The sequence below is a fragment of the Pleurodeles waltl genome, chromosome 10, assembly GCF_031143425.1.
Source record: "Pleurodeles waltl isolate 20211129_DDA chromosome 10, aPleWal1.hap1.20221129, whole genome shotgun sequence".
Lineage (NCBI taxonomy): Eukaryota > Metazoa > Chordata > Amphibia > Caudata > Salamandridae > Pleurodeles > Pleurodeles waltl.
The window spans coordinates 403,037,472-403,064,917 of NC_090449.1; the positions used below are offsets into that span (position 1 = coordinate 403,037,472).

The 27,446-nt window shown below is 42.3% G+C and overlaps 2 protein-coding genes across 2 annotated transcripts in view; one reads left to right on the forward strand and one right to left on the reverse strand.

Moving 5' to 3' along the window:
• The window catches only part of STUB1 (STIP1 homology and U-box containing protein 1), a 184,106-nt gene extending 163,699 nt beyond the window's left edge, over positions 1–20,407 (reverse strand). The window contains exon 1 of the mRNA XM_069210638.1: positions 20,182–20,407. Coding sequence (XP_069066739.1) covers positions 20,182–20,319 — 138 coding nt within the window. The 5' untranslated portion in view covers positions 20,320–20,407. The remainder of the gene's footprint in view (positions 1–20,181) is intronic.
• A 170-nt stretch (positions 20,408–20,577) lies between these two features.
• Positions 20,578–27,446, forward strand: part of LOC138261567 (uncharacterized) — a 223,772-nt gene continuing 216,903 nt past the window's right edge. The window contains exon 1 of the mRNA XM_069210642.1: positions 20,578–21,115. The gene's annotated coding sequence lies outside the window, so the exon portion shown is untranslated. The remainder of the gene's footprint in view (positions 21,116–27,446) is intronic.

Consider the following 27,446-nt stretch of genomic DNA (forward strand, 5'->3'; position numbering starts at 1 on the left):
GCTTTGGTTACGCAAAGCTGGGATCTGAACACTGCTTCATACGCTGGCGATACACAAATAATGCTAGCTTTCCATCAGCTCAATAAAACAGTAATTGGGGACTTTCAGGGCTGTCTGACACCCACTGCTGAATGGATGCATCTGTCTACATCTCAATTCCGACAAAATGGAAATTATGATATTTGGTTCTTCCTCCCCTCTTGACGCACTGCGTCTCTGGCCTTCTGATTTAGGACCTGTTCACACCCATTTCACAGTTGTCAGGAATCTGGGGGGTCTTGATGGATACAACACTTTCCTTCAAACCCCAGGTTAAGGCCACTATAGCTACTTGCTTTGGTTTGTTAAAATCTTCAAAACAACTTCTAAAATATCTTCCCCTGGATACTCGCAAGGGAATGCACATGCACTCATCACCTCCCGGTTAGATTATGCCAATGTACTGCCCCCCCCCCCAAAAAAAATATATGCTGCCCCATCTGCAATGTGCACAAAATGCTGCTGCCAGGTTCATTTTGAATATATGCCCAATTCCCCTGAATGCACGACTGTGATTTAATGGGGTACTCTCTTTTCCCTCTTGAACGAGGTAGATGACAAGGCTGCCCCTCTCTCCTCATATTAGTAACAGAACACTTGGCTGAATGGATCAGGAAAGACATGCAGATATATGGGTTCAGGTGAGCAAAAGGCCCGAAGACAGAGTGGAACTACTCACCAATGATATGCTTCTGTATCCTAGGAACCCTTAGAAGTCTCTCCCAACCCTGAAAAATGCCAGAGATTTATGGTGATGCTTCGAGACTACCGGTCAGCTGGGGAAAACAGTTGACATATACTTGACAGGTACACACCCCACCTTGACAGTGGGGACACTGTCTCAGATCAAGCAAGGTCTGTTCTTCATGGATATCCACATTGTTGGATCTCCAGGCCGCATGGGACAAACTTTGCACCAAATTAGAATCATATGCATACTGACCTAGACTCTTGGGCTTAACTCCAGTTTAGCTTCCAAGAAAGGGTGTTGCTTTGCAAAATGATAGTTCTCCCCTGCTTCCTTTACGTTCTGCAAAACTACCCCCTATGTACTCCTCCCCAATGTCTTTCATGATCTACAATCAATTCTCTCAAGGACCCTATGGGTGTGCCAGCTCCCTAGTGTTCTGTATGTAAAATGTGCGTCTAAATATATATCAGGGGGGCTTAGGCACCCCATACATTTTACTGTACTAATAGGTGGCACAGATGATACCACTTGGGGATTGTTTTTTGGGGACAGGCATGACTCCTCATGGAGGCTGGATCCAGCTACCCTGGAGAGGGATGGGATGCTAGCCCTTTTACACAGGAGATAACCCCTGTTTTCTCTTCCGCAGGTTTTGAAAATCTCTCTCTTGTGTTGGCGCACAGATCTTTCTCATATTAAATGGCTTGGTGAACTCACAGAACAGACTCATTTATGAGCTGGGACATGTCGGAAGCAAGGATCCCACCTTGCGGGATTTCACATGTGGGACCCGATTGGAATTTCTAAACTAGGAGATTTATGGGACTATGATCACACTGTGGCGTTGGCCCACTTAGTTGCATTATATGATTTACACAGATCACTTTTTTTTTCTTTTTTTTATCTACAGGGCCACCACACACTGGAAACATATAAGAAGGCCTTTCAGGAAGTGCCAGATTTTAATCTGCTCGATGCCAAATTAACGATGGACCAGTTGAGATATAAAGGCATATTGCAACTTTACAGGTCTCTCCTCCTTAATACTGTTAACCCTCACAGAAGCTGCGACCCGACTGGGAAAAGGATGTGGAACAGATTGAAGACAATGACTTGGCAGGAGGCAGAGACGGTCTCTAATATGTTCACCATTCTTTCTAACCTCAGATTCATGCAATTTAACTATGTCTGATGAATATACCACAGCCCTGAAATGCTGTGAAAATGAAGATATCCCCTAACACCAAGTGCATGGGTACACTATGGTGATTCCAAGGGGGGAGGGGCACCTTTCATCACACTATATGTTTATGCCTGGTTACTTTCACCTACTTGCAAAGGATTCTTAACATCAAGATACCCTTATTACATATATCTACCACCATGGGCCCTAAGATGATGCTGTATGGGATCACTGAGCATTTGGTGAATTCACGATACATACGCATTTGCCTGGCATTAGCTACCTGGTGGCCAAGAGAGACATCACTAGATAATGGAGGTCAACTGAACTCTCTTTGCTGCCTGTTTGGTTTCAAGAAATGGTCTACTGCTGCAAAGCAGAGAAGGAAATACACAAGTGTAGAAGCTGTCCCACCAAACATAAGACAAATGGAGCCGGTGGTTTTCCAGTTCCCACTACAGTGGTACTTGAAACAGTCAAGATATACTCATATAAACAAAACCTTCAGAAACTAATAAAAAACGTTTCTGCTTATCAATCCGCTTTCTAAAACAGTCTACACTAGGATTCAATCACTTCTCTTTAACTGTAGCCAGTCATCACTTATTACACCAACTGCAGCATGAAATGCTACATCCCTGAGAATGATTCCAAGACAAAGGTACACAGCACTGGTATTCTCAAGATTATAATACTGACAATATCATTTCATCGGAATACGTATGTTACATCTTGTTCCCCTAGAAGCTGCTCTACATGCTGCTACCCGTCTAATCTCAAGAAGCCATTTTTTTTTACCACATCACACTCTTCCTCGTTGCAATGGCTGCTGACAGGGCCTTAATGAAAGTCCCTGTGGTGCAGGGGACAGACAACCTCCAGGGGTTCCCAATTCTTCAAGGGGCCCATCTGCAGCCCAAAGTCAATGAATATTTGTGATATATGGGGGGGCTCCGGGGTTCCTCATTACATTTTGCAGGGGAGCCCCATCATTTTGCATTATGTGACGGTCTGCTGATTAAAGAAAGGTGCATTTATATAAAAAAAATTAAAAAGCCTACACAACACTCTCCCCATTAGCTGGCATATGAACTGAATATCTAGACACTTTTAGATACCCCGGAACAATCGTCCCAAGGTTGCACCCCGACAATCTGTCTCGCCCCACCCCCTGACCTCCAGTATCTATTTCCTGAAACGTCTCCAGCTTAAGAACCACCTCACCCCATACACTTGTAATGGATTACCCTCAGGCTATGTTATAATTAGATTTGTATATAGAATAGGGAATTTTACTTAGCGTTCCTCCATTTAGCCTTGTATATTTGGAGCCTGTAGAAAACTTGTAAATTTGCAGTGCCACTAGCACTAGCATTTATCCCCGGGTTCTTTGCACAAGTTAATTTCTAGACTGATTAACTTTGCTGTCTGGTAAACCGGTGAAATTAATATAAGCAAAACAGCTAATATTATGAATTCGAGGACATCCAAGATAAAATGGCAAATTGTGACAATACAAGAAATGTGGCTTATGTATCTATTCATCATTCAATTGTAAGTGTTTCACAAAGATGCTGTGGGGCAAAAAGAGGTAGGAAGTGACAATTCATCATCTGTGTAACAAGGGGGTTTCCTTATTAATCTAAAGTTATAGAAATCCATTCTCTTTGTATGAAACTGATGTTTAACCGAGATGTGGTTTGTTCTTACAAACATCTCCTGGGGTGATATGATAAAGAGGACAGAACGTCTTTTAGGCAAAATGGTTTCTCTCTTAGAAAAAGTGGTTTTTGATTTGGAATAATCAAAAGATTGAAGGCCATTTTAACATGAGGGAATAGTATCCAGAATTCAGTCCTAACACAATCTATTAATAATACTAAGATCATCAATTCTACTAACGTCCACAGTGTCTTTTAAACAGTTGCTTACTTCTGTTATAATGTGCCACGTTAGGCAGAACTAATTTAGGATGACAATAAGTGCAAGAGATACTTCAATGGACAATAGCTACTAAAGTATCTTCTGTACCACGATACTTGCTTAACCTTGACAGTCAGCCAAGGTATCTGTTGCATGCCATTAAAGCAGTCACTAATGAAATTTACAGACTTTCCAAATGCCAGATTGAAAAGGCTGTCTAAAGGAATTTACACTAGGATTTGAAAAATAATCTAGGATCAAGCTGTTGATTGAAAAATGACTGCACTGTAATATGTATAGAGGCTTACCACCTCTATGTAGGGTGCAAATTTGAAAACAATTTGGTAATTAAATTCGGATTTAAGAGGCCACTTTATTTCTGTGGTAGGATTTGGCACAAGTCAGAGGCAGAGATTAAAGTTCTCAGACATTCATAATTATGTGGCATGGAAAGCCGAGCCTAGGTAAAAAACCAAACACCGCCATTCTTATCTTGCCAGTACCGTGAATAGGATAAAATAACAGGCAAAAAAAAAAAAAAAACAATGGGTGCTCCTAGTTTAAAGAAGACTTTTTTTTACCCTTGGAATAGGGAGACATTATTCAAAGGGTTGAAAAATGTTTTCCACTAAGGAGCATTGAAAATCAGTGTAAAGAAAACAGAAATTCAGCACCTTTCCATACCAGTGGTCATAGAAGTAGGGAAACAGGGTAACAACACCTGCTTGTTTAAAGACACAGGCATCGCAATATGCGATTATTTGCTGTAAAGTGCACAGTCTATTCTACAATACACCCAAACCAGTCTAAATATTAAGTACAATATCTTGGGGTAACTCATTTTTATTCAGGAAAACTAGAAAACAAAAATAATTTTAAAAAAAGTGATGGGTAAAATGCTTTAATTAATCGCAGTCATTGGTAATAATTAGGACGACTTTCCAATTAATCATTATTTGCCCACTATGCCCCTCCCAAAAGTGATCAGACATATGCAAATGAGACTGAACTGTTGAGCCTGAACAGGCCAGGTTCTTTAGAAGGGAACACAAGCAACCCCAAACTGCTTAATGCATTGCTTAACCTCTTCAATGGTGCGCAGCTTGAACCTCTGGCACAGTGAGCACATTTTGATCCCTGGACCTCCTGTGCGAATCCGCCTGTTTCTATTTCATGCAGGATGATCTTTCTATCATAGTCTACTTAACTCTGGTAATTTTTATACCCCTTTGCTTTCCATAATATTCAATGTATGTCCAATTTTCGAATTGCCCAGCATTCACCATTCCTTCCGACCCCAAGATGTTGGTTTACTTTCCAAAGATTGCCTTGCACACGTTATCAATCTCTACCTAATATTTCCCTGCATGTGAAGAGAATAATCCAAGTCTCACTTTAGTAACTGACATATAGCGGCACAAAGCATCTAGACGAGCAAACACGCTAACCATATGTTACAGGTCGATAGATCTGGAGAAGCAGGAGGAGGGCCACAATGATTTCAGGAAAGGTCTGAATGTGCTAATGTGTCTGGCTGCTAATAGGTCTCCATTCGAAAATATGACAGTTTTAAAATCCCTTAGCCATTATGGGATGGTGACAATTAAGGTGTGCTAGACTACACATCGATATCTGAAAGTGAAATAATGGAACTATGTGTAGAAGAACTGAAATGTGTACAGCATCAATGTAACCTTCGTCTGCCATGTTTTCTTGCTCATGCTAATGTGACGTCAGTTGATGTCCCCCTCTCCAAGCCTTCAGTGTGCCAAGTTCTCCTCACACACAAGATGCAAAAGCTTTAAAAGTTGGTTTCTCAGACGAACCAAGTACATTTTTGTTACTCATGAAGGTCATCCACTAATTTTCATGAACCCAGGAGGGAACCAGTTTATCCTCCAACTTTGTCATGGTCTCAAAACAGTATGTGTAGTATGGTATATATTTGACCTCTGCCCTGCATCTAGGAGCCATACTTTACTGCTTATACATGAGTGACACCATTATTGATGATTATATGTGATTTACTGATTTTTATTTTTCTCCATCAACACTTTCAGGCTCGACCCAAATGTGAGACTGCTTTCTTCCACGTTTGCAACTTATGTTGCCCCAATCTAAAATTGTAATTCACAAAGACTTTGTCCTAAAGCTCCAAGATTGTAAGGATGTGGCTGTGAGGAATCGTTTGTACACATTTTAGAACATGGTTTTCAACAGATGACACTACACTTCATTCTCCAAAAGGCTGAGATTTAGTCTGGGTTCTCTCAGCAGGGACTTATTTTTTTTTTAAGTTGTACCGCAAACAGACTGGTCAAATGAACACTTAGCATTTTCCATATAATTAAGTTCATATCAAAAAAGGAAATATAAGTCACGAGGGCTAGATACAGAAACCCTAAATCACTTTACATTCAGCTAGGTTTTATCTTGGAGAGAGAGCGAAGTCTAGGTTGCCTGTTCCCAGAGACTATGTTCTGCAGGCGGAATTAAACGTTTGTAGGTATCCTTGCACTGAAAAGGGTACCACCGATCTCCTATGTTGTTTAATAATTATGTGTAGGTATTAAACTGAAAGGACTATAGACCAATTTTCAAAATTGTGAGGACAGTACTCTGGGGAGCTTTCATCTGGCGAATGATGAAAAGGAGGCTCGCAAATGGAGTGGAAAAACTCCAATGGACTGCAACGGGCTCAGCCTTAATAAGGATAAGAAACAGTTCTCTGCTATTGGAACTGATGCCTGTTAATGACAATTTTGCTCATTTAATGTAGATACCATTTAAGACTTTCCCACTTACATATCAGAGTAGTTATAGTAATGCTTAAAATTACCTGAAATGTAGGCTGCAGCAGTACCAACCTAGAAGAGCTCCATGATCCTCTGATAAGCTGTTTTTTCCATCCTGAGGCAGTACAATAAAGGAAGACTGGCGGGTCTTTCCAGCAACTGGTGGAAATCTGAGCCTCTCCAGCACTTCTCTCTGTAATTCTTTACCAGATGAACTAAAAATTATTGCCCAGCTCCTTCCATTTACAGAGACTTTTAAAACACATGGGAGCTGGCGCCCCCCGGTCAGCATATCTCGCACCGTCTGGTCCCGCTTAGGCTTGGAGGTCGCCATCCCCTCTGCCCACTAACTGCAGGTGATCGAATATCCCAGAATGGCCTTTTACGCAATGTCACTGTGGGCCACGTCTTCCAGGCCTCAGACCGTCACCGGGGTCACCAGCCTTCTGTCGCGGGACAGTCCGTGGGCCTCCTCGCAGCCCCGCTCACCTCTGCATTGGATTAGGCCCTCCTGTGCTGCCCGCAACGCTAGACTGCAGCACTGGTCCACTGCGCCTCTACGGGACCTCAGCACCAGCTCCAATCGACCGCCAGGCCCCCTGATCAGCTCTTTCTCCTCTTTGGGGTACCCCCTGGAAGGCCCAGCAGGGATGCAACGGGCGTCACCAGCGCCCCGGCTCCAGGCCTCCACCGGGCCTCCAGCGCGGGCCTCACCTCTCCGCGGGGTGCAGCTTTCTCCAAGGGCACCGCCGATCCCCCGGCACCCAACCAGCGGTCTATCAGGCCCGGGCTTACCACGCAGGCGAGACCGCAGCCCTCTGCGGCCTCCAGCCTCAGGCACCGACCCGAAGCTCCCGGAGCCTCACCCTCAGCAGCACCAGCCTTGCGATCTTCGGGCTCGCACAGAGCCCCCAATGCCTCCAGTCCCAGGCGTCACACCACCAGCCAGCCAGCTTCGCAGCCACATAGCTAATTAAGGGCCCAGGCGGCGGAGCTCGGACCAACACGTCCGCTCATGCCGCCATCTTGGCCACGCCCCACTATTACCAGTTTAATGGATGATTCGTACAAAGTGAAAACAGAAAACCTGGATTGCTCACAGCTTCCCTGCTTAACCAAACTGTGTGGTCCTAGGCAAATACTTGATTTTACAGATCCTCCTTTTTCTTCACTATTGCATATGAAAGAACCTTCAAATATGTTAGTTCAGAATACCAGCAGTACAAAAAACATACTGTGTTTGATTTAATCAACTATAATGTTGCTCTATCTATATGAATATGGGCCGCATACAGGGTTCACATGACAACTGTATGGCTGCTTAGTTAACTAATAGCATTGTTACAAGGGTGGGGCAGGAGAAACTATCACTATTAATATAGTTGTAGTGCTATAATGTGACATATCATGGTCAAAAACCCTTATCTTAACGAAACATCAATTTAGAGGTGATATATTTTAAGTGATGTTTGTTGTATGATTTACATGACAAACGTTTTCAGGGGCCGGCTCTAAGAGTCAAGACAGACCCTTGGCTCTGCTCGTACTGTTAAATTTGTTGAGTGGTCAACCTCTACTATTTTTAACCTTTGTATTGTGGGAAAAGCTTTTGTTGAGAGCATTCATAATCACAGCTGTCAGTAAAAAGGTTTGATTTCAAAAATCTATGCTCTGTGTGCTTTTCTTTCATTGGGCAAGTGTGCACACCACATGAATATTCAAGCACTGGCGGAAGAAAAAGCAAGGGAGTATACAAATAACAAAAACACAGTACTGTTTAGATTCCGCTTCCTGTTTGCCACACAAAAATAGTTTGGCTATGAGCATCCAAAGGTACTTTTGAACAAAAAATAAAATTTCAGATGAAGTTCAGTAACCCAAATTAAAATATAACAAAGTTGGTTTGTTTGTCCCTCTTAGCAACCCATTTGATAAAATACACTTCAATTTGTCTTATTGAGGTGGTTCTCTTTCAGGCACTGAGAAAGACCTGCCCTCACAGTTTCAGCTGTGTGCTGATGCTCTTTGACCTGATGCTAAAAACACACCTCAGTTGCAAGGGGAAGCGATGCTTGGCTTCAGTTCACTGAATGCAGCAAACACTGGGTCCATCCGCACAGGCAGCTGGTGCACAGACTTGGTTTTCTTTTCGCCACTGCCCTTCCTGATGCGTAACCACAAGTGACTGTGTCAGAACATCACAGCTCACAAAGTGATATAGAGGTTATTGCTGCAAACCAATATTCTATATTACAGGGGAATTTCCTGTGTCCCCTCTTCAATTTCAAAATGCGCAGAATCTAGTGAAAGGCAGGAAAATGTTGCCCTTTCATTCTTGCAGTGCACCAACTGACGGTGCATATCACGAAAAACATGAATAGTGAAGAAATATCTTGTAGATATTTGGAGTTTTATGCTATTGGACCATGTCTGAAAGTGTGTTTGACATTTACGTGCCTCTTGACTCTGGTGTGGTGGACGTGGATTTCTTGTGAAACACATGTACCATGAAATCAGTAATACAATATATTCATTTATGAGCCGGGCAGTTGCTTAGATTTACAAGGATTCCATTTGTGCTACATGGCTAAACATTTATTTGGTCCCAAAGGCGAGACCTTTTTTCTATGCCAATGCTTGTGTTACTTGGTGTAAATCCGTTCAGTATTTTTTGAGTTATGAAAGGAAAAAGAAATATAGATTTCTAGGGACACGGACGCTTCGCAGATCCACACGCAGAGGATATGCGGATCCGGAGTAAAATCAAGGCCCTGACTGGCTGACAGCAACCTGAGAGGAAAGTTGCAGCAGTCATTTTCTTTCTCACATCGAGCCAGGGTGTGTGTGTGGGTCGAGTAGAAGAATGAATAAATTACATAAAGGAGCAGGATACAAGTATCCTGACCCCATAGGAGAGATGGAGGAGTCTCTAAAGGGACCACTCAAGGTAAAAAATTGCCCACTTTATTTTTGGGCTGATCCGTGGACCCATCACAGTGCTCAGAGCCCCACAGATTCAAAAAACAATAGGGAAAAAAAAAATACACCATTCACACACCAAAACCAGCTGTGCATGCGCACCAAGGGAGGAGGTGGCCAGGCCTTGCGGCTAACCCAGTAATTAGATATTAATTTAAATGAAAAAATATACAAATTCACTGAGAAAAAACAAAGATTATAGAGATGTTATAGCTAGGTTGATGTTTTACCCATACAAAACAAAGGAAATATTATAGTTATGCTTATCTGGAGAAACTATAACTCATGCCGTTAAGAAACTTTAGCAAAAAGAATAGTTGATGGATGGAATGCAAAACAAACCAAACATTCATCCCCAGTCACAGATCTGGGTTTAATCCAATTTTGTTCACCATGCATTCCAGTTTGGATCCAGCCATAGGCAAATCAGTCTTGACCCTGGTCCCCATGGGAACAGTCCAGCCCAAACTGCCAGACCAGGTCCTGCCTGGACCAGAAACAAGCTTCCTGGGATCAGTTTCGGGGTATCACCCCTCTTCAGCCAGGCTAGTTTAAATCTGGTGGCATAGTGATCACGGGACCCACGTCTGGGTATACCCTTCCCACTTGGGGCAACAAATGCAAAAATAACAGTTGATGGACGGAATGCATAACAAATCAAACATTCACCCCCAGTCACGGATCTGGGTTTAATCCATCATTTTTTTTGCTCACCATGCCATTCCACTTTGCACCCAGCCATACGAAACGTTAGGCCACGAGTTATAGTTTCTCAACAGAAGTACAGCTATATCTATAACTGCGGAATTTCTTAGGTTTTGAATGGGTAAAATGGCAACCTAACTATAACGTCCCTGTAACCTTTGGTTTTTCAGTGAATATATCACTGCTTAAACTGGGCTAGGCGCTCTGACCTCTCCTCATTCTACATATGCGTCTGCAAATCTTACCAGGCCAAACATTGCTAAGACGTCAGGATTGTATTAAAGTGTTGCATGTGGTAGGTAGCCACATCATCTACTTTTCTCACCTAGACAGAAGTCCATGGGTTTCACACAAGACAATTTCTTCAGGTAACTGCATCAAAAATAGAAGTAGTTGTCTTTAATTTAAGACTACACAATCAAGCTTGGTATGGGTGCTGCAGACGCTGACAGCAAAGCCCAGTGACAGCTGCAAAAGCTTATGAGTGCATAACACAGGAAGACATTGAATATGTACCAGTTGTTAACATTGCTAGGAGCTTAAGAATCAACTTTTGAACAACAGCAAGGAACTAAACTTCCCTAGACCACCTAAGTAAATTAAAATAAATAAACAAACAAAACTGAGTAGGCAGTGAAAGCATTGATTTATAAACATCTACAATGGTTCAGGGAAGGTACGGGAATTAATATTTTTCTGTGGTGTAATCCCCAAATTTTCGTCTTGACTTTTTTTGCTGGCTGTACAACTCAGCACACTTTACCCCTGCTCAGTAATAAAGTGATTTTCATTCTCCTTCAACATGATGAAATTGGCATCCCCTAGCTGGAATATTTAACTTACCTACAAGCCCATAGTATATGGTATCCCGGTGTACCCAGAACCTACAAGTTAAATGTCATAAATGGAATGCAGAACTCACTGTGCCATCCACTATACTCACAATTAAACATGATGGCAGGCCTGCCACCTTTGACTTGGCCATGCAGGTTTAAACTGATATTTTTACCTGTCACAATAACCATTTTAAAAAGCTTAGAACATTCTTTGAAGTATTAATAAGTCACTCGTAACTTGACCTTACATGCCATAAAGCACGACACATGGTATTTAAAAGCAGGACATGTAAAAATGTATGTCCTTCCAATGAGAAACCCTATGGGCTATTTTCACTGCAGCAGGGTTAGACGCTCCATAGGAAAACAATTGGATGTAATATTTGCTATCTCCACTTAGGAAACAGCCACAGAGTTCATATTTGTACTTTCTGAAGTATTACAAGCCAAACTCAATAGTAAAGACAGATTTGTAATACATATTTTAGAACAGATACTTTTAGAAAAGTTACCTGTTGCATGCCGAGTGCCTCTAAACACCCATTTGCATGAGCTAACATCTGTCATCCAGGAGCTGAATAGGTCTCTAGATGAGACGTAAACTTGCTCCCAGAGCAAGACAAAGGATTTGGGTGGGGTGAAGAGTGTGACTTCTCTGGCATGCTGACTACATGGACTGTGCTCATGAATTTAAATAACTTCAAAGGAGCTTACCCTGTCATAGGCAGAAGTAGATAACACATGGGCCTGCCCCTTGCATTATCCTCCTAGCCTGTCAGGCACCGGGCCCAGTGGGAGAAGAGCTGCCCCTAGGGTGGACACTGGAGCGCTGCAGAAGGAAACACATGTTCTGCCATGTTTGTTTTGGGCCCAAAGAGACACTGTGGAATTGATTACAGTAAATAACGCAGGAAGTGCTATAAAAGTGGGTATGGCCCCTATCCCCAGATCACTTCTAGACCTGTAGAAAATCAGAAGAGGATTGAACCTGCTGTCTGTGACCTTAGAAGAGCCTTAAAGACTTGACATGCTCTCCCTCTTGAACCCAGGGCCTTCAAGGGTCATTAGCCCGACTTCCCTTTTGGGCTCTACAGGGATGCAACAAGCTTCAAAGGGTATTCTTCAGTCGGACAGTTCCAAATGGACCTGTCCTGGATTCTGCTGCTAGCCTCTGTGGAGTGAGCCTTGACAACCAAGTGCTGTCCCCAAGGTCCTGGACCCCTGGCTGGTGTCAAATTGTACTCTTTCTGAAAAGAAAAAAAATATTCAAACCTGGGACTTAGAAAATGTTTGCTCTTAGAATGGACAGGGGGAAAGAACCAACCTGCCAAGCCATGTCTGATGAAGATGCACTGCAGCTGAACAAACATTGATTGCTACCATTGTTTTCTCTGCAGCAGCAACTCAGAATCAATGTGACCTTGCATAAAAGATATCCAGCCTTATGAAGCCCTATCTGGCTACAGCCTTGCCACTCCGGAAGAATATCCGCTCCAAAAAAAGTGACTAACTCCAAAGTGAGAAATCTTCACTGGTGAAGGTGCAAAAAAATAAATTAAAAAAAAATAATAATAAAAAAAAGAAAAAGCTGGCTGGTGAGGGGTTTTCTCTGGGCACGAAATTCAAACTTCTCCCACTCTGAGCTTTCCTGCCAAATATCAACAGCTTTACTGAGGCCTCTATTTGCAACTGTGGAGTCCTCTTCTGCCCCAGCCTGCTGCCTTCCCCAAATTAAGATTTTTGACATCCATTCCAGAGACTGAGTCACAAGGTAAAACTCTTTACCTGCTTTTTTGGTACTATGTTGAGTGTTAAAATTCCAAAATGAATATCTCTGATTCTACTTATCGGATTTTTTCTGTTTTGGATCAATTTTGTTCATTAAAAGGCACTTTATTTTTCTAAATTGGTTTCGGATTTCTTGTGTTGTGCTTTGACTTTAATAATGTTTGAGCACTGCACAAATTCATTTCACATTGCCTTGAAGTTAACCCCGCCTGCTCTATGCCATGGCTACTAGGGGGTTGAGCTCAGACTGATTTAGTGGTCACCCTGACAAGGATTGTGGTTATCGGAGGGTAGGTACTCATCTCCCTCAACTAACACCACAATTTCATACAGAAGGATACATAAAGCAGAATGAAACTGTGTAAAACTGGCCAGGAACGATTTAGATTTTAACACTGTAGGTGTGGTTTAAATAAGCTTGGAGGTGGCCAGAATAAACAAATGGCCTCACAGTCTGACCAGTAGGCAGGTTTGTGATCTCCAGGCTAAAATGTAAATGTAAATTATAAAGCAACTGGGTAACATACTGCCTATTGAACAAAACAAAAAGAGCAACGTGTTTGAACAGAAATGCTGGCAAGCTGTGGCCCTCACTCCATATGAAAGATAACATGACACTAACAAAGGTGTATTTGCCAACATACAGTATGGTGCACTGAAAGCGAACATACTGCAAATAGAACATAAACTACACTATGAGGAGTAGGATGTTAAAAGGATGCAACAAGTAAACAGAAGCAAGGTCAAACAATGCTCATGTTTCAGTCATTTAAGGAGGTCATTGCAATAAATAGCCTCGGTGAGGACTGATGACATGTACTTGAACCTCTCTACTAGAACACATCATGTCTGGCGATAAACATTGAAAGCCTGCCGACTCCCAAGCATTATTCCCTAAACATGGGTAGGCAGCATAGAGGACACTACTTTGGGCCAAATGTGAACAAACAGACTTTCTCTACAAGAAAAGACATTCGTCACACAGAACACTACTCGAATGGTCAATTAATTACTTTCATTTTAACAACCAGCCTCATTTGTAAAGCCAGTTAAACAAAAGTTCGGCCATAATGACTTACTTGCCCTCCAAGCAAAACAAATGGATTGACCATTAGTGCTATAAGACAATTTTCTATATGATTCAAGCATTGGCACTGCCAATAGATCAGGCTTATGAATGCAAATACAAGGTGGGCCCAAAAGTTATCCGCCAATTGATTAAACTTTATCAACCTAACAGGGTCTTTAGATCCTTAAGACTTGATTTTCTAGATATACTCAGGATAAACAGAGCTAGGTGTTGGAGTCAATCATTTTCATATCTTGCCCCTAAGCTTTGGACATCTCTGTGGCTCAAGCTGAAATGCAAAAACAATGTCCTGTATTTAAGTAAGCAGCTAAAAACCTACCTTTTCCCATAGTTTGTTGTGCTTGTTATTTTCACTGTTCTTCTGTTAGCACTGGGAAGCCGGGTCTCGGGTAGCCACGCGCTTTATAAATTCGGTGAACAGAATAGTCAAGCCAGACCTAAAAATGTATGTACGTTAATGTAAGAAGTTGGTTCTGTATATACTATCTCAAAGTGAGAGATAGTGTGCACAGAGTCCAAGGGTTCCACTTAGAGGTTGATAGTGGCAAAATTAGATAATACTAATGCTCTATTTTGTGGTAGAGTGGTCGAGTAGTAGGCTTATTAGAGGGTAGTGTTAAGCATTTGTTGTACACACACAGGCAATAAAAGGCCAAAACATAGCCTTGTTTTAAACCAGTTGCGGTGTTTATTTTACAAGTGAGGGTACTGTTATTTCCGATTAGAACTTAAAGCAAGATGTCCGTATAAAAAGCCCTCATACATTTTTAAAGATTAAGGGAAATGCCCAAAGGATTCATTTCTGCGATGTACCAATGTGTTGCCGTCCCATGAATAAAGGTAACTCCTTTGAAATTTGGGAAGTAGGAAGAGGAGCACCCCCAGTTACATGCCATTTATGTAAGTTACCAGTGACATCACAAGGGTGACAATGCATGCAGTTTCTGTGGGTATTCTAGGTGTGGCAAGATGGTATGCAGAGTTTGCATTGTGTTCCAAAAAAGGAAGAGAGGGCCCTCCTGAACCTATCTCACCCCAAGGGGACAGGACACCGTAACACAGTGAAAAATCGAAAATCCCCAGGGTTTGCATTGTGTGACAGGCACTTGTTGTGACTCCATTCACATGTGGAAACAGGGATAGGTGTAATCCATAGTCACTCCAAGATTTCTTACCTCACTTGATGTCACCAGTCCTTTGGGACGGAGTGTAGATTACTATATTTATTCAACTCTTCACAGGTAATAAACTCAGTTTTGGTAGAGCTTAATTTAAAGATGATGTGACACTCATCAAGTGTAGACAAGTCTGAGTCCCTATGATTTTTACAGTTTCAGGTTAATGTGTGAAACTGGTGCAGATGTAGCAATTTAGGTTTAATGAACTGATTAGGTGCTGTAAGGAACTGAGGCAGCTGTTGAACAATGTTACTGATACAATAATTTGCCGACCTTTGAGATAGGAGTAGACTTCGTTTAGGAAACTTCCTCTTAGCTTTTCTTGACTCTGTAAATGAGGAGATCTAGTTTAGGACACTTCGTAGTACCTTTTCCTAGTCTCTGTAATTTAGCCTTGTGGTGGATGGTGCCACAACCCACGTATTAGTGCAGGAGTAGTAAGTAGTGCTGCCCTTAGTTATTTTTCACTGTCAATTTCAAATCAGCCCAAATGGATACCAAGGCAGATCAGTACTTTTGCCTGGGGGAAAGCCAGATTCTGAGTCAAGAGAGTATACAGCTCTCTTCCTCAAAGATTGAGATCTGGGAGAATGCAGCTCCCCACCCCCAGAATGGGACATTATAGATCTGTCTGTATTGGCAGAGTAAGGAATGGTATTGGGAAGCATACATATGCCTGAATAAAAATATTTTTGTATCACCTTTAAGTATCTCTGTGGTCTTTCTATGTGTGTCAGTATGTTAATAGGACACATTTTCAAAACACACTGAGTTAGCTTAATTGGTTCATAAATAATAACATTTAAGCTACAAGAAGATGATCAGTCGGTGATGTATACTATACAAAGGGCTACTACAGTTTATATATCTGTGCATAGGGGTCCACTTGAGGCCGATGAATAATCTTGGGGTGCATCCCAGTGCATACTTAATAGACACCACTCCAATGCATTTTCTGTGCTCTAGACAAATCTCCCTATTCTATCCTTCGCTCTCTAAGTTGAAGTAAGTGTCTCCTTTATCTTATAACCTCGTGAACTAGTGTCTGTAGATGGCTTTGTAACATGTTCCTGCACTCCAGGCTGTGGTGATGACTCATCCACTGTATACTTTTACTCTCCTAACTATATCGAAAGTTTCTTGGGTGTGTAGTCATTGTCTTATCAGGTTGCACCTATGACTGGCGACTTAAAATAAAAGTGGTGAAAAGTAATATGTACTAGTTTAGCAAAGTGGTCTTTTTGGAAACTATTTTTTATTTATATTAAATGGCATGGCAGACAATACTGTTTATTTACGAGTCATTTACTACTGCTCTTTTGACAAAACAAAACCTACTGATTCCTTCAAATTATTACACTGCTATTGGGAAAGCTAAAGACTGAAACTGTTAAAAAGGTGTAATTTACCAAGTAAGTAGTCTCTTAAAGCATGTACAGTTCTGAACTGATGGCCTCACAGCTGCTGATGGAGCCAGTAACTGGTATTGCTGCAGTGCACAGCTAATGTTTCTAGGTAAAGATATGCGTTAGGGATAAAACTAACCAGAATGCTCTTAAGTCACTAATTTATGTCATGGGCGTTATTCCATTCACTCTAATCCAAGTCCCAAAGTATGTGACTGCCCACAAATAGGTGAGGCAAAATACCACTAACCAACTTAGACAGGATGCCTGAAGCAGACTATACTGCCACCTAGGCAAGAACAATATAGACTCAAGGTGACTAAGGCACTTAGGCGTTACTGAAATCTAACTATTGGAGCCGTCAGTTGAAATTGGTGAACTCTACAAAATCGTTGTGTGGCACTCACAAAATGGCCCTTCTGGTACAAAACACTGTGTGCTTCATTACTTACCTGTTCAATTCTGTGAAACAGCCATACCACACTGAAGACCTCTTTTTTTGTTGCATTAGCTCCTTCGGTGTAGAAGATGGCTTCAAGTGTCCTCTGCACTGGTCCTCCCGTGCTGAGGACGGCTCCAGGCCATCCTCACACCTGAGACAGGAAATCCCTCTGGTGCAAATACCAGAGAAATATTCTTTATTTTCAGCCTTGGCTGTTGGGGAAGATCTCACCCAGCAACCAAGGCTGCTTTTTCTTTCCCTTCCCTATAATGACGATTGGCGCGCAAATGTCATTACATGGAAAGTGAAACTAAAATTAACTGAGCAATTAATTTACTTTCACTTCCATCAGAGCACTGATTTCAATGGTAGAGCTACTCTAGGAAAGGGGAGAATCTCCCTTTTCCAATTGTATCCCTCCCTAGTGGATCCCTACTTGGAGTATTGCTGCAGGAGGGTGATCCCCAAGCAGGAATCCACCCATCACACACCAGGGATATCTTTGGGGTGGGGGAGTGGTCCCCATGGCAATGGGCTTGATCTCCCTCTCTCACCCCAGCCTGAGCAGTCTTTCTGACCCCCCTCCTCACCCATGCCTGGAGGGTAGAAAGGAGGTCTTGAACCCCATTCTGGCCCCCGGGGGGGGGGGGGCAGAAAGCCCACTAGACCCCAGGGATGCCATTCATTGGCATATATTTAGGGATGGGGTGGTCCACTGACACATTTGACCAAGCCATCACTCCATAAAATGCCAAAAGAATATTTCTGTGTGTCCCCACCACATGTCACCCCCGGGGGCAAATTTAGACAGTTGTGCACCAATTCTTCCCCAAGCGGGGCAGAAACTCCACTAGACCCCAGGGATTTTTTGGGCAATACTGAGGGGTAGGACAGCCTTTCCAAACATACCAGGCTGAGCCCTCATCCTCAAGAAGTGGTAATACAGCCTTTCTGCCCCACTGGGGGCAAATCTGGGAGACTGTAAGCTCCAATCTGCCCTCTGGGGCAGAAGGCTCACTAGACCCAGGAAGGGTATAATGTGGAAGAAAGTGAGGGGTGGGTGGCCTGCTGACATCTGGCGAAGCTCCCACCACAAAAAATGCCAAAACAGTCTTTCAGTCCCTGTGGGGAAAATGAAGGAATTTAATATCCAATCTGCCCCAGGCAGAAAGCCCAACAGAAGCCAGGCAGCCCTCCCACACATTAGGCTGAGCCAGTCCAAGCCCCCGCCTCAATAGCAAAACAATACAGTCTTTCTGCCCCAATGGGAGAAATACTGATGTCTCTACAGTGTATTTTGGGGCTTTTCCTGCCACTAGGCCTACCCATACAAGTGAGGTACCATTTTTATCAGAAGACGTAGGGGAATGCTGGGTGGAAGGAAGTTTGAGGCTCCCTGTAGGTTGCAGAACTTTCCATCACAGAAATACGAGGAAAAAGTCAAAGTTTGAGGTTTGCAAGGGATTGTGGTTAAAACAACCTGGCGAATGTCACACAAGTCAGCTCATCCTGGATTCCCCTAGGAGTCTAATTTTAAAAAATGAACAGATTTGCTAAGTTTCCCTAGGTACCGAATGAGCTAGGGCGCAAAATCCACAGCTACCCACTTTGCACAAAACAGGTCAGTTTTGAGTGGAAAAATTTGATGGATCCATGTTGTGTTTTGGGATGTTTCTTGTCACAGGCACAAGGCCTGCCTGCACAAGTGAGGTACCATTTTTAACAGAAGACATGTGGGTGCACAAAATAGTAGGGTATTTAATATCGCCTATTAGATTTTGCTGCATTTGTGTCTTCCAAATGTAAGCCACTCTGTTAGAAAGAAGACATTTACTCTATATCATATGCTTGTACAGGTACCCACAACTTCAACAGTGTACAAATAACTAGTGCTCCTAAACTCCATATCTTGTGCCAATTTCAGAAATACATACATTACTCAGTACAAGAAGCAAAACTATTGTATGTTGCAGCTCAGTTCTTGTCTCTGTGTACCTTGGGTTCTGGGAGAACCTAGAAACCATATATCCCCCACAACCAAAAGGGTTTAGCAAACCTAATGGTACATTGCTTCTCTAAATCAGCCATCATAGGCGGAGTAGCAAAAGGGTTAAGAGTGAAACGCATTGGCTGGTAAATGAGCAAATGTTCGTGATGGTAGCTATGAAATAAAGAATTAACTTATAAAGGTACAAGCTTCAAGGATTTTCTTATGAACTGGTAGAAAAGCTGTGATCCAAAATTTGACAGAAAATTAATTGTTATTATACTGCTTCTCCTATTTGTGTGATGTTTGTCTGGGCTTGGACAACCAGCCCATGGAAGTGGGAAATTATTGTGCGATGCTGTGGGAACTAGCTGTAACGTGAGGTTAACTAGGCTTGGATGCCAGCTGTTACCGGATTAGATTTATAAAAGTATGAGATTGCTTGCGATGTCAAAACCATGACAATTTGTGTTTTTAAACCTTAAAAAAATCCTGCTCTTGTGGTCATACAATTTTGGCAGGCATGACTCCTCCAATCATCTCAGCAGTGGTCCCGAACACATGGTCCAGGGGCTCCTGGGGGTCTGTGAAACATTCTCAACGGGGCCCAAAACTGCTTAAAAAAATATATATATATTAACATATTAATAAAGTGCATATAAATCAAAAATGGCTAAATGTCTAACTGACATTTTTTAAACATACTGTAAATGTCAAGGAATTTGAAAGTGGAGGCTTCAAATTAAATTAGTATCCTCAGATTTATTAGTGGGAGGAGAGCAGGTGCATTAAACAGAATATAGTATGGACAATGTGTGGCTTCAGCTGAATTTAGACAAGCTCCAGCCGTCCTATTAACAGGTTTATTGTGTCATGCATTTGTTTGCAAATTAAACAAAATGTCTTATCGTTTGAGTATGTGTTTGATGAATGCTGGTTTCGTTCTTTTTTGTGTATTGCTTTGGGGTCAAAATTATCGACAATGTTTAGGCTGGGGTACCCTGCTTCCAGTGACAGAATCCAATAATGATTTAGTTGGGGTCCCCAGACTCCAGTAATGATAAGTCAAAAGGCTGAGGAGTACTGTCTTAGAGGACTCCCCGCAGTACCACTCTACATCAGTGCACAACTTCACTCACTATTGCTCTGCCATAACAGGCTGCCGCTTCTTGGTACTTGCGGGTGGTGAAGAGCCGGTTGCCTTGCTCTTTCAATTCCTGCGCGCTTGGGCTTTTCTCGGGTCCGACCCCGACCTCCTTCTCCTCCTTCCCCTTCATCCCGGGACCACTACAGCACAAACCAGAACCTTCCGCTTGTCCACTTCCGGCACGTCAACGGATTTCGTCATATTATAATAATCCCATCTCATTGGTGCTGCAGCGCGCTGAACTTCACCGACAGCCGTAACGGAGTCCAGGTTTCGTTAACTTTTGCTCTCTTCGACGCCAGCATGAGGACTCATCAACATCTAATTTAAAACTCGTCTTTTCCATTCATGTTCCTTCCAATGCTCTAGTCCTCTGTGAACATGCAAGCGGGCGGTGTATTCTATTCTCCGCTATACGGGAAGCAGAATGCAAAAAACTGTCACTTCGTGGCGGCCATATTGCAATCACAATTATTTCACTTCATACAATTTACCGGAGATAGTATTGAGGGGGACATAAAATTAACATCATTATTTTTGGTATATAACCTTGATCGGTAAACCTTACTTTCAAACTTGGGGGTAATTGGGAGTCGCCCCTTTTATATAGTACTCTGTGAATGTGACTGCGAGAAAGCAATTGTCAGGACTACAATTTCTCTAATTAAAAACCCTAGCCCGCGCGTATATTTTGAAAATTGCCACATATGTAAGTAAGACATTTACTGTCCCATAGGAGGAGCGATTACCACGTCTGCCAAATGTGTAGACTTGTCGTTCTTACTCATTTGGAACTGTCTCCATCCTCACTTTTGGTTATCTAAAACCCCAAGTCTCCTTTCACACCTCTCCTTTCTGTAAGCAACGGAACTGGAAACGTCTTGGTTGGTCACTTACGTCACGAGGCTCAGTCAGAGATTACAGTGGTGAGTGGCGTTCCCAGTGACATGAAGTTCCCTATAAATTGACCTTTTCTTTAAAATTGCTTGCTACAAGGAGAATTATGGGCTTCACCTTTTGAACCGGCTCTTAATGCGTTGAATTGGACTTTGCCTTATTCCGCTACTTGCCTTTCTTTTATTTTTTTTCTCCCAAAAGTGTTATGTAATTTATTCGAATCTGAAGCATGAGCATGAGCACTTGCATTTCGCGAACAACCTGCTTTTTGTTTAATGTTTGTTTTCTTTGTAAGAAGTTGAAACTTAAGAAGCTTAATTTAAAAAAATCATATAGTCGTCACATTTAAAAAAAGTGTTTGAGTTGGCAGTTTAATTTCCTCTGAGCTGTGTATTCTGATACAGACTAGCACTCCCACTTTTTTCGGTAATCGAAAATTTGATAGCATTTGTGAACAAAAAATTTAATTTTTTACGGAAGCGAAGATTATGCATTCTTCTCTTTGTTTTAAACGGGTAGCCATGTAAAAAAAACCATTAACCAAAGAGAAGTAAAAGAACAGCTACAAATCCCAGAAAGCCAATAACTACATATGTCATAGTAGAATTTCCAGTAACCAATTAGCACTCTTATCAATCTATAAACCGCTTGAACATTATTAACTCCGCTTCTTCTGATGCTAGGAATGTTTTCTTGGGTATGTGTCGATACAGGTTCAGACTTGCTTCTGAAGTGAATGTAAAAACAAACAGACCTAAAATGTATTCTAACCTGGATGTGGTCCAAACTTTACTTAACTTGGAGATACCATGTATAAGCAACATCATAAGTATAGACTGGCCAGTAATTGTTCTGATAGACAGTACCTGGTGGGATAATCTTGTCCTTAATACAATAAAAATTATTGGTAACAAATGCTATAAGATTATTTTTTCTGTCAGGACTGGAGGTTTCAGATTATTCAGGTTTAAAGCTTATCTGCTACTATGGGAAAATGATTAGTTACTGTTTTATGCTAAAATTCTTTAAACATGGAGTCTGAGACCAACCCGCCATGTGGATATTTTCTTACAGTCGTGCGTGCGCCCACTGCAAAACATTTTGAAGCCATGGCTCCTCGGAATGAAAGAGCTCCAAAATAGAAGTACCTATCCCTGCCTCCGAAACAAACTATTTAATCCAGCATGCTTAAGTAGGGCAATACACAGGAGCACGAGGTTATACCAAAGAAATTGGTAAAGGACCAGAGGGGGAACTTTGTAAAGTTGCAGTAACCTTCTCATAATCAGGAGTTTCTTGTCTGATGGAAGAACCGGAAATAACACCTGTTTGGCTGTTGATTTGGTCTGCCTGGATGGAAAACAGGAAGGTAACACCTTCAAGGGTAAAGGATCGATCCACAAGATCAAGAGCTTGAACACCAGACTTGTTCACAAGGTACAAAAAATAGCAAGTGTGTCTATTTTGCTGAAAGCTGTTTCCTGGAAAGGAGGGAATTGTCAGGCCAAGATTGCAGAAATGTAAGGACTACTAGACATCCCAGAGACAGGAATACTTTGATTGAGGAGGAACTGAAAATGGACCCCTCTAACAAGTTTAAAAACCAATGGATGCTCACCCACAGATTTGTTGGCAACTGGGAGGTGACCAGCCAAAATGACTGATCTGTAAGAATTTATGGTATGGTAGGAAAGGCCCTCTGAAACCAAGGAAGACAAAAAGTGTGTGAATCAGACCCCATCTAAATGGAAGCGCCACTTGCTCTTGATCAATGCAAAGGTTCACCCATTAATATATAGCTTTAAGCTTCTAAAGAAGAAGTTGTACTGCCCAAATCTCGATCATCTCTTAAAAGTCTTGTCAGCCCATCTGCTTCCAGCTATTTCTGCAGGGCCGGGAGACTTCGATTTTAAATGCCAGCCAAGCAAAAGTATACAAGACTCTTTTTAACATTCCGAAAGGTGCCTCCCTAGCCCAGGTCAGACTGGAAGGGGGCCTAAAAAAATCAGGTCTTTCAGCGAAAGGGAGCCTTTCTCAAGGCCTCCTGGAGACTATGGTCCGGGGAGAACACCCCCCAAATCCCATTCCTGCTGGCAAGAAGTACAAGTGCAACAAAACAATAACAGAAAAGGAACTTGGGGCAGCTACTTAACCCAAATCTTCAAAAGTTTGGGCATGGAAGTAGTTAACAGCTCTGTTCGCTTATTATCACTCATCACAGACAAGGCCTTGTTAGCCAAAAGCCGGCACACCTGGGCAGTTCTGGGGTCTTTTTCAACTCTGTCCCCACAAGGATATTTAGCATGAAATTTTTCCATTCAATTAAAACATCAGTTCCTGCTATATAGGATGGGTTCTTTGACACCAAAGACAAGCTCCCTGATCAACTCTGCCGTTTATGTGGCTGCAACCAAGAATCCCTGCTGCACGTCTTTTCCACCTGCCTGACACTGAGTTTGGAAAGAGGAAAGCTCCTAAAACAGCAGTTCTTAACCCATAACGTTCGCTCATGCAGATTGGCTGTAAAAACTTTACTCAAGTGCCAGTCAATTCCACTCTGTTGCAGAGGGGTAAAGCTCCTACAACGGTTTGTAAGAAACTGACCAAGATTAACCAGGGATAACTGTTTTGCAAGTCAAATGTTGATAATTCGTAAATGACAGCTAATATGCCTTATCATTTCCTCAGGAAAAGAGTTTTCCAAACCCATCCAGGTAATTATCTGCTTCCATTTGGATTAGAGCAGGTAACACTGTCAAACAACGTATAGAGTCTGTTGGTCAAACACTCAGGTGGTCGAGATTGAAAACCTATACCTGACAGGCCTGACACTCATTCTTTTAGGAATTCTGCTTTCTCATGACATTGCAGATAAATCACTTTCTCTCTGAACATGTAGTCCCAATAATGACTGTAATGAATCTGGTCAGGTTGACCTTCCAACGACCGTAATTACCTTTCCCTACCGTTCTTACTTTTTCGAGATTTTAGCTTTTGTATCTGACTATTTGTTTAAATTCAGTGTTGTCCGACATTGACATTTTATTTATTTCTGTTTCGTATTGCAATGGCTTTTATTAATCGAGCACTAAAACTAACTAACAGGCTCAGATCACATCTGCTGTCATGGATCTTAGCTCCATTCCAAGCACCAGCCAGACCAACTGTTCGAATTCCATGCTGTTCGATAGCGTTTATGCATGGAATTCGCCCAAGCCTTGTCAATGTGGTCAATAACCTTTTCCAAAAGACCCAGCATTTGCCAGTGCCTCAGGAAAATATCCATGGTATTAACCTCAATTGTTTTGTCCTTACCAAAGGATGTTGACACTCAGACGGTCCAGGAGGAGAGTGGGGAGCCCAGGAAGCAGAAGAGGTCGCTCTCAAGACAGTTCCAGTAGGGTCAGAAACCTCCTTTGGGTCCTTCAGAGGGGTAATATGAGGATCAACTATGCTGTCTGATGACTGTCATGTAAGGCAACTTTCAGCAGCACAGAATAAGGGGGAAAGGCATAATTCATTCCAATACAATTATACAAGAATGCGTCCTTTGCTCAAGCTAATGGAGCCAGTTCCCAACTGAAGAACAATGGTAAGAAGAACGTCAGTTGAGCGGTAAATAGGTCCCTCTTGCATAGGCCCCAATTCTGCATGATCTTTGAGAACAGGTTCAGGCACAGTTTCCACTCATTGGTATCCCTCAGGTGAGTTCCAATCAAGCACTGTATTCTGCGTTTCTGAAAGATGAAGCACTAAATCTGGTTTTAGAGGAAGTAGTGCTCTCCCCAAGAACTCAAAATCGTGTGCCTCTCAAATGACTGACATATTGGACTGCAGACGCTCTATCCATCTTAAATTGTATGATACTGAGCAAATATTTTATTTCACGAGCTGCCTTTTTAAGTTGAACATTGCATCGCGCAAGCACTGCTTTTCCAACGTGTTGGTATGTATCTGGGATTTTAACCATGCCCACCGCACGCCCATCACTATCACTCGTTCGTGGATTTGCCTTTCAAAAATCCTTTCTTTTAATTGGTAAATGCTTTACATTTGTCCCTCCTTAGGGCGGTTTTGTTACCGCCTTCGTCATCGCCCCTGTTACATGGTTAATTGCACTTTTGTCAATATGTTTGACTGCGAGCAAACTTCTTTTTCCTTTTGTGTCTCTCCTTATTGCTGATGCTCATGGCGGCCGCGACGCTGTGAATCGGCTCGCTTATGTGAAACTGTTCTACTCTTGATTTTTACATTATATGGCAAGAAAAGTCCGTTTAGGAGTTTATAACGCTAATAGCTCTAACTCGAGCAAATGCGAGACCCATTGCATTGCAAACGCTTTTTTTTATTATTTGTTTACTGATCATGTCTTTGGAGTGTGTTGTACTTATTTCTCTTTTATGCCCCTTCTTCCTCTCACATCAATTCCAATTGCTAAAAGGCCATCAGTTATTTTTCAGCCTCACTGATTTACTGTGGGCAAAATAAAGAATAGTTTACTGGAAATGCAAACTCTAACATGTGAAAATGTCCTTCCGCTCCAAACTACAGTATAAACAAGCTGCGAGGCTGGAAGTTTAAACAGCAAGATGTTATCATGTTGTAGAAAAGTGCTGGACACAAGGGCATGAATCACTTTTTACTTGTAAACACTGTGAAATACAGCAAATTAACGTAAATAAGACTGCTGGGGAGACGAAAATTTAACGTGAAAAACAAAAACACAGCAGAAACATTAGCATTGTTCGTGAAAGGGCAGCAACACCCAGATGAAAGAGTGTAAATGACTGGCTAGCTGGCTTGCTCTGTAGACAGCAGCGATGTTATCAGATGCTATAAAACTTTGTGGAGTGAATCACACCTAAACAGTGTAAATTGCAGCTAAACACCATATGGGACACACCAGTAAAACAACACGTAAACATAAATATTAAACAACACAATTGTATTAATATGCAGGCATTAGCTTCTAAAAAATATTTTACGTATGGCCATTGTGTTCTGTGGTTTGACTATAGTTTTTAAGTGGAAATCGTGTATTTTTTAAAAGCACATATTTGCCTTCAGTAAACACCATGTTAGCATGCTTCAATTAAGCTTTGCCCAATTAAGCACTGCTAAATAGCAACCTTTTCATTTTTTGCTGCAGATAGAGGAAGAAGGTACATGGAAGTGCTTTAGTTTTATGCAGGGCCACTGTAATTATATGGCAGGAGAAGACAAAATTATGAAGCAGGGTTGACAATGTATGTGGCAAGAAAAGTCCAGGTATGAATTTACATTGCCAGTAGCTCTAACTCAAGCAAATGTAAGACCTTTTGCATTGCAAATGCTGTTTCCTTTACTATCACAAATGAGAGCACTTTCAAATGTGAGTTCAGCATGTCTGATGTAAAAAATACTTTTGTTTGCTTTAAGAGACAAAACCTTTGCTCCATGTTTAATAAGAATCAAATTAGCAAAACAAAATGATGATGGACGGAGTGCTGACAATGCAAACACTCACCCCCAGTCACAGATCTGGGTTTAATCCATCGTTTTTTTGCTGCCCATGCCATTCCAGTTTGGACCCAGCCATATGCAAATCAGTCTTGACCCTGTTCCCTATGGGAACAGTCCAGCCCGAACTGCCAGGCCAGGTCTTCCCTGGACTGGAAACAAGCATCCTGGGACCGGTTTCGGGGTTTCACCCCTCATCAGCCAGGCTAGCTTGAATCCAGTGGCATGGGAAGCACGGGACCCACGTCTGGGCATACCCTTCCCACTTAGGGCGACATTAGCAAAACAAAATGATGATTGACGGAGTGCTGACAATGCAAACACTCACCCCCAGTCACAGATCTGGGTTTAATCCATCGTTTTTTTGCTGGATGCTTGTTTCCGGTCCAGTGAGGACCTGGCTTGGCAGTTCGGTCTGGACTGTTCCCATGAGGAACAGGGTCAAGACTGATTTGCATATGGCTGGGTCCTAACTGGGGTGGCATGGTGAGCAAAAAAACGATGGATTAAACCCAGATCTATGACTGGGGGTGAGTGTTTGACAATGTTCAGCATTCCGTCCATCACTTGTTGTTTTTGCTTTGTTGCCCTAAGTGGGAAGGGTATGCCCAGACGTGGGTCCCGTGCTTCCCATGCCACTGGATTCAAGCTAGCCTGGCTGATGAGGGGTGAAACCCCGAAACCGGTCCCAGGATGCTTGTTTCCGGTTCAGTGAGGACCTGGCTTGGCAGTTCGGTCTGGACTGTTCCCATGAGGAACAGGGTCAAGACTGATTTGCATATGGCTGGGTCCTAACTGGGGTGGCATGGTGAGCAAAAAAACGATGGATTAAACCCAGATCTATGACTGGGGGTGAGTGTT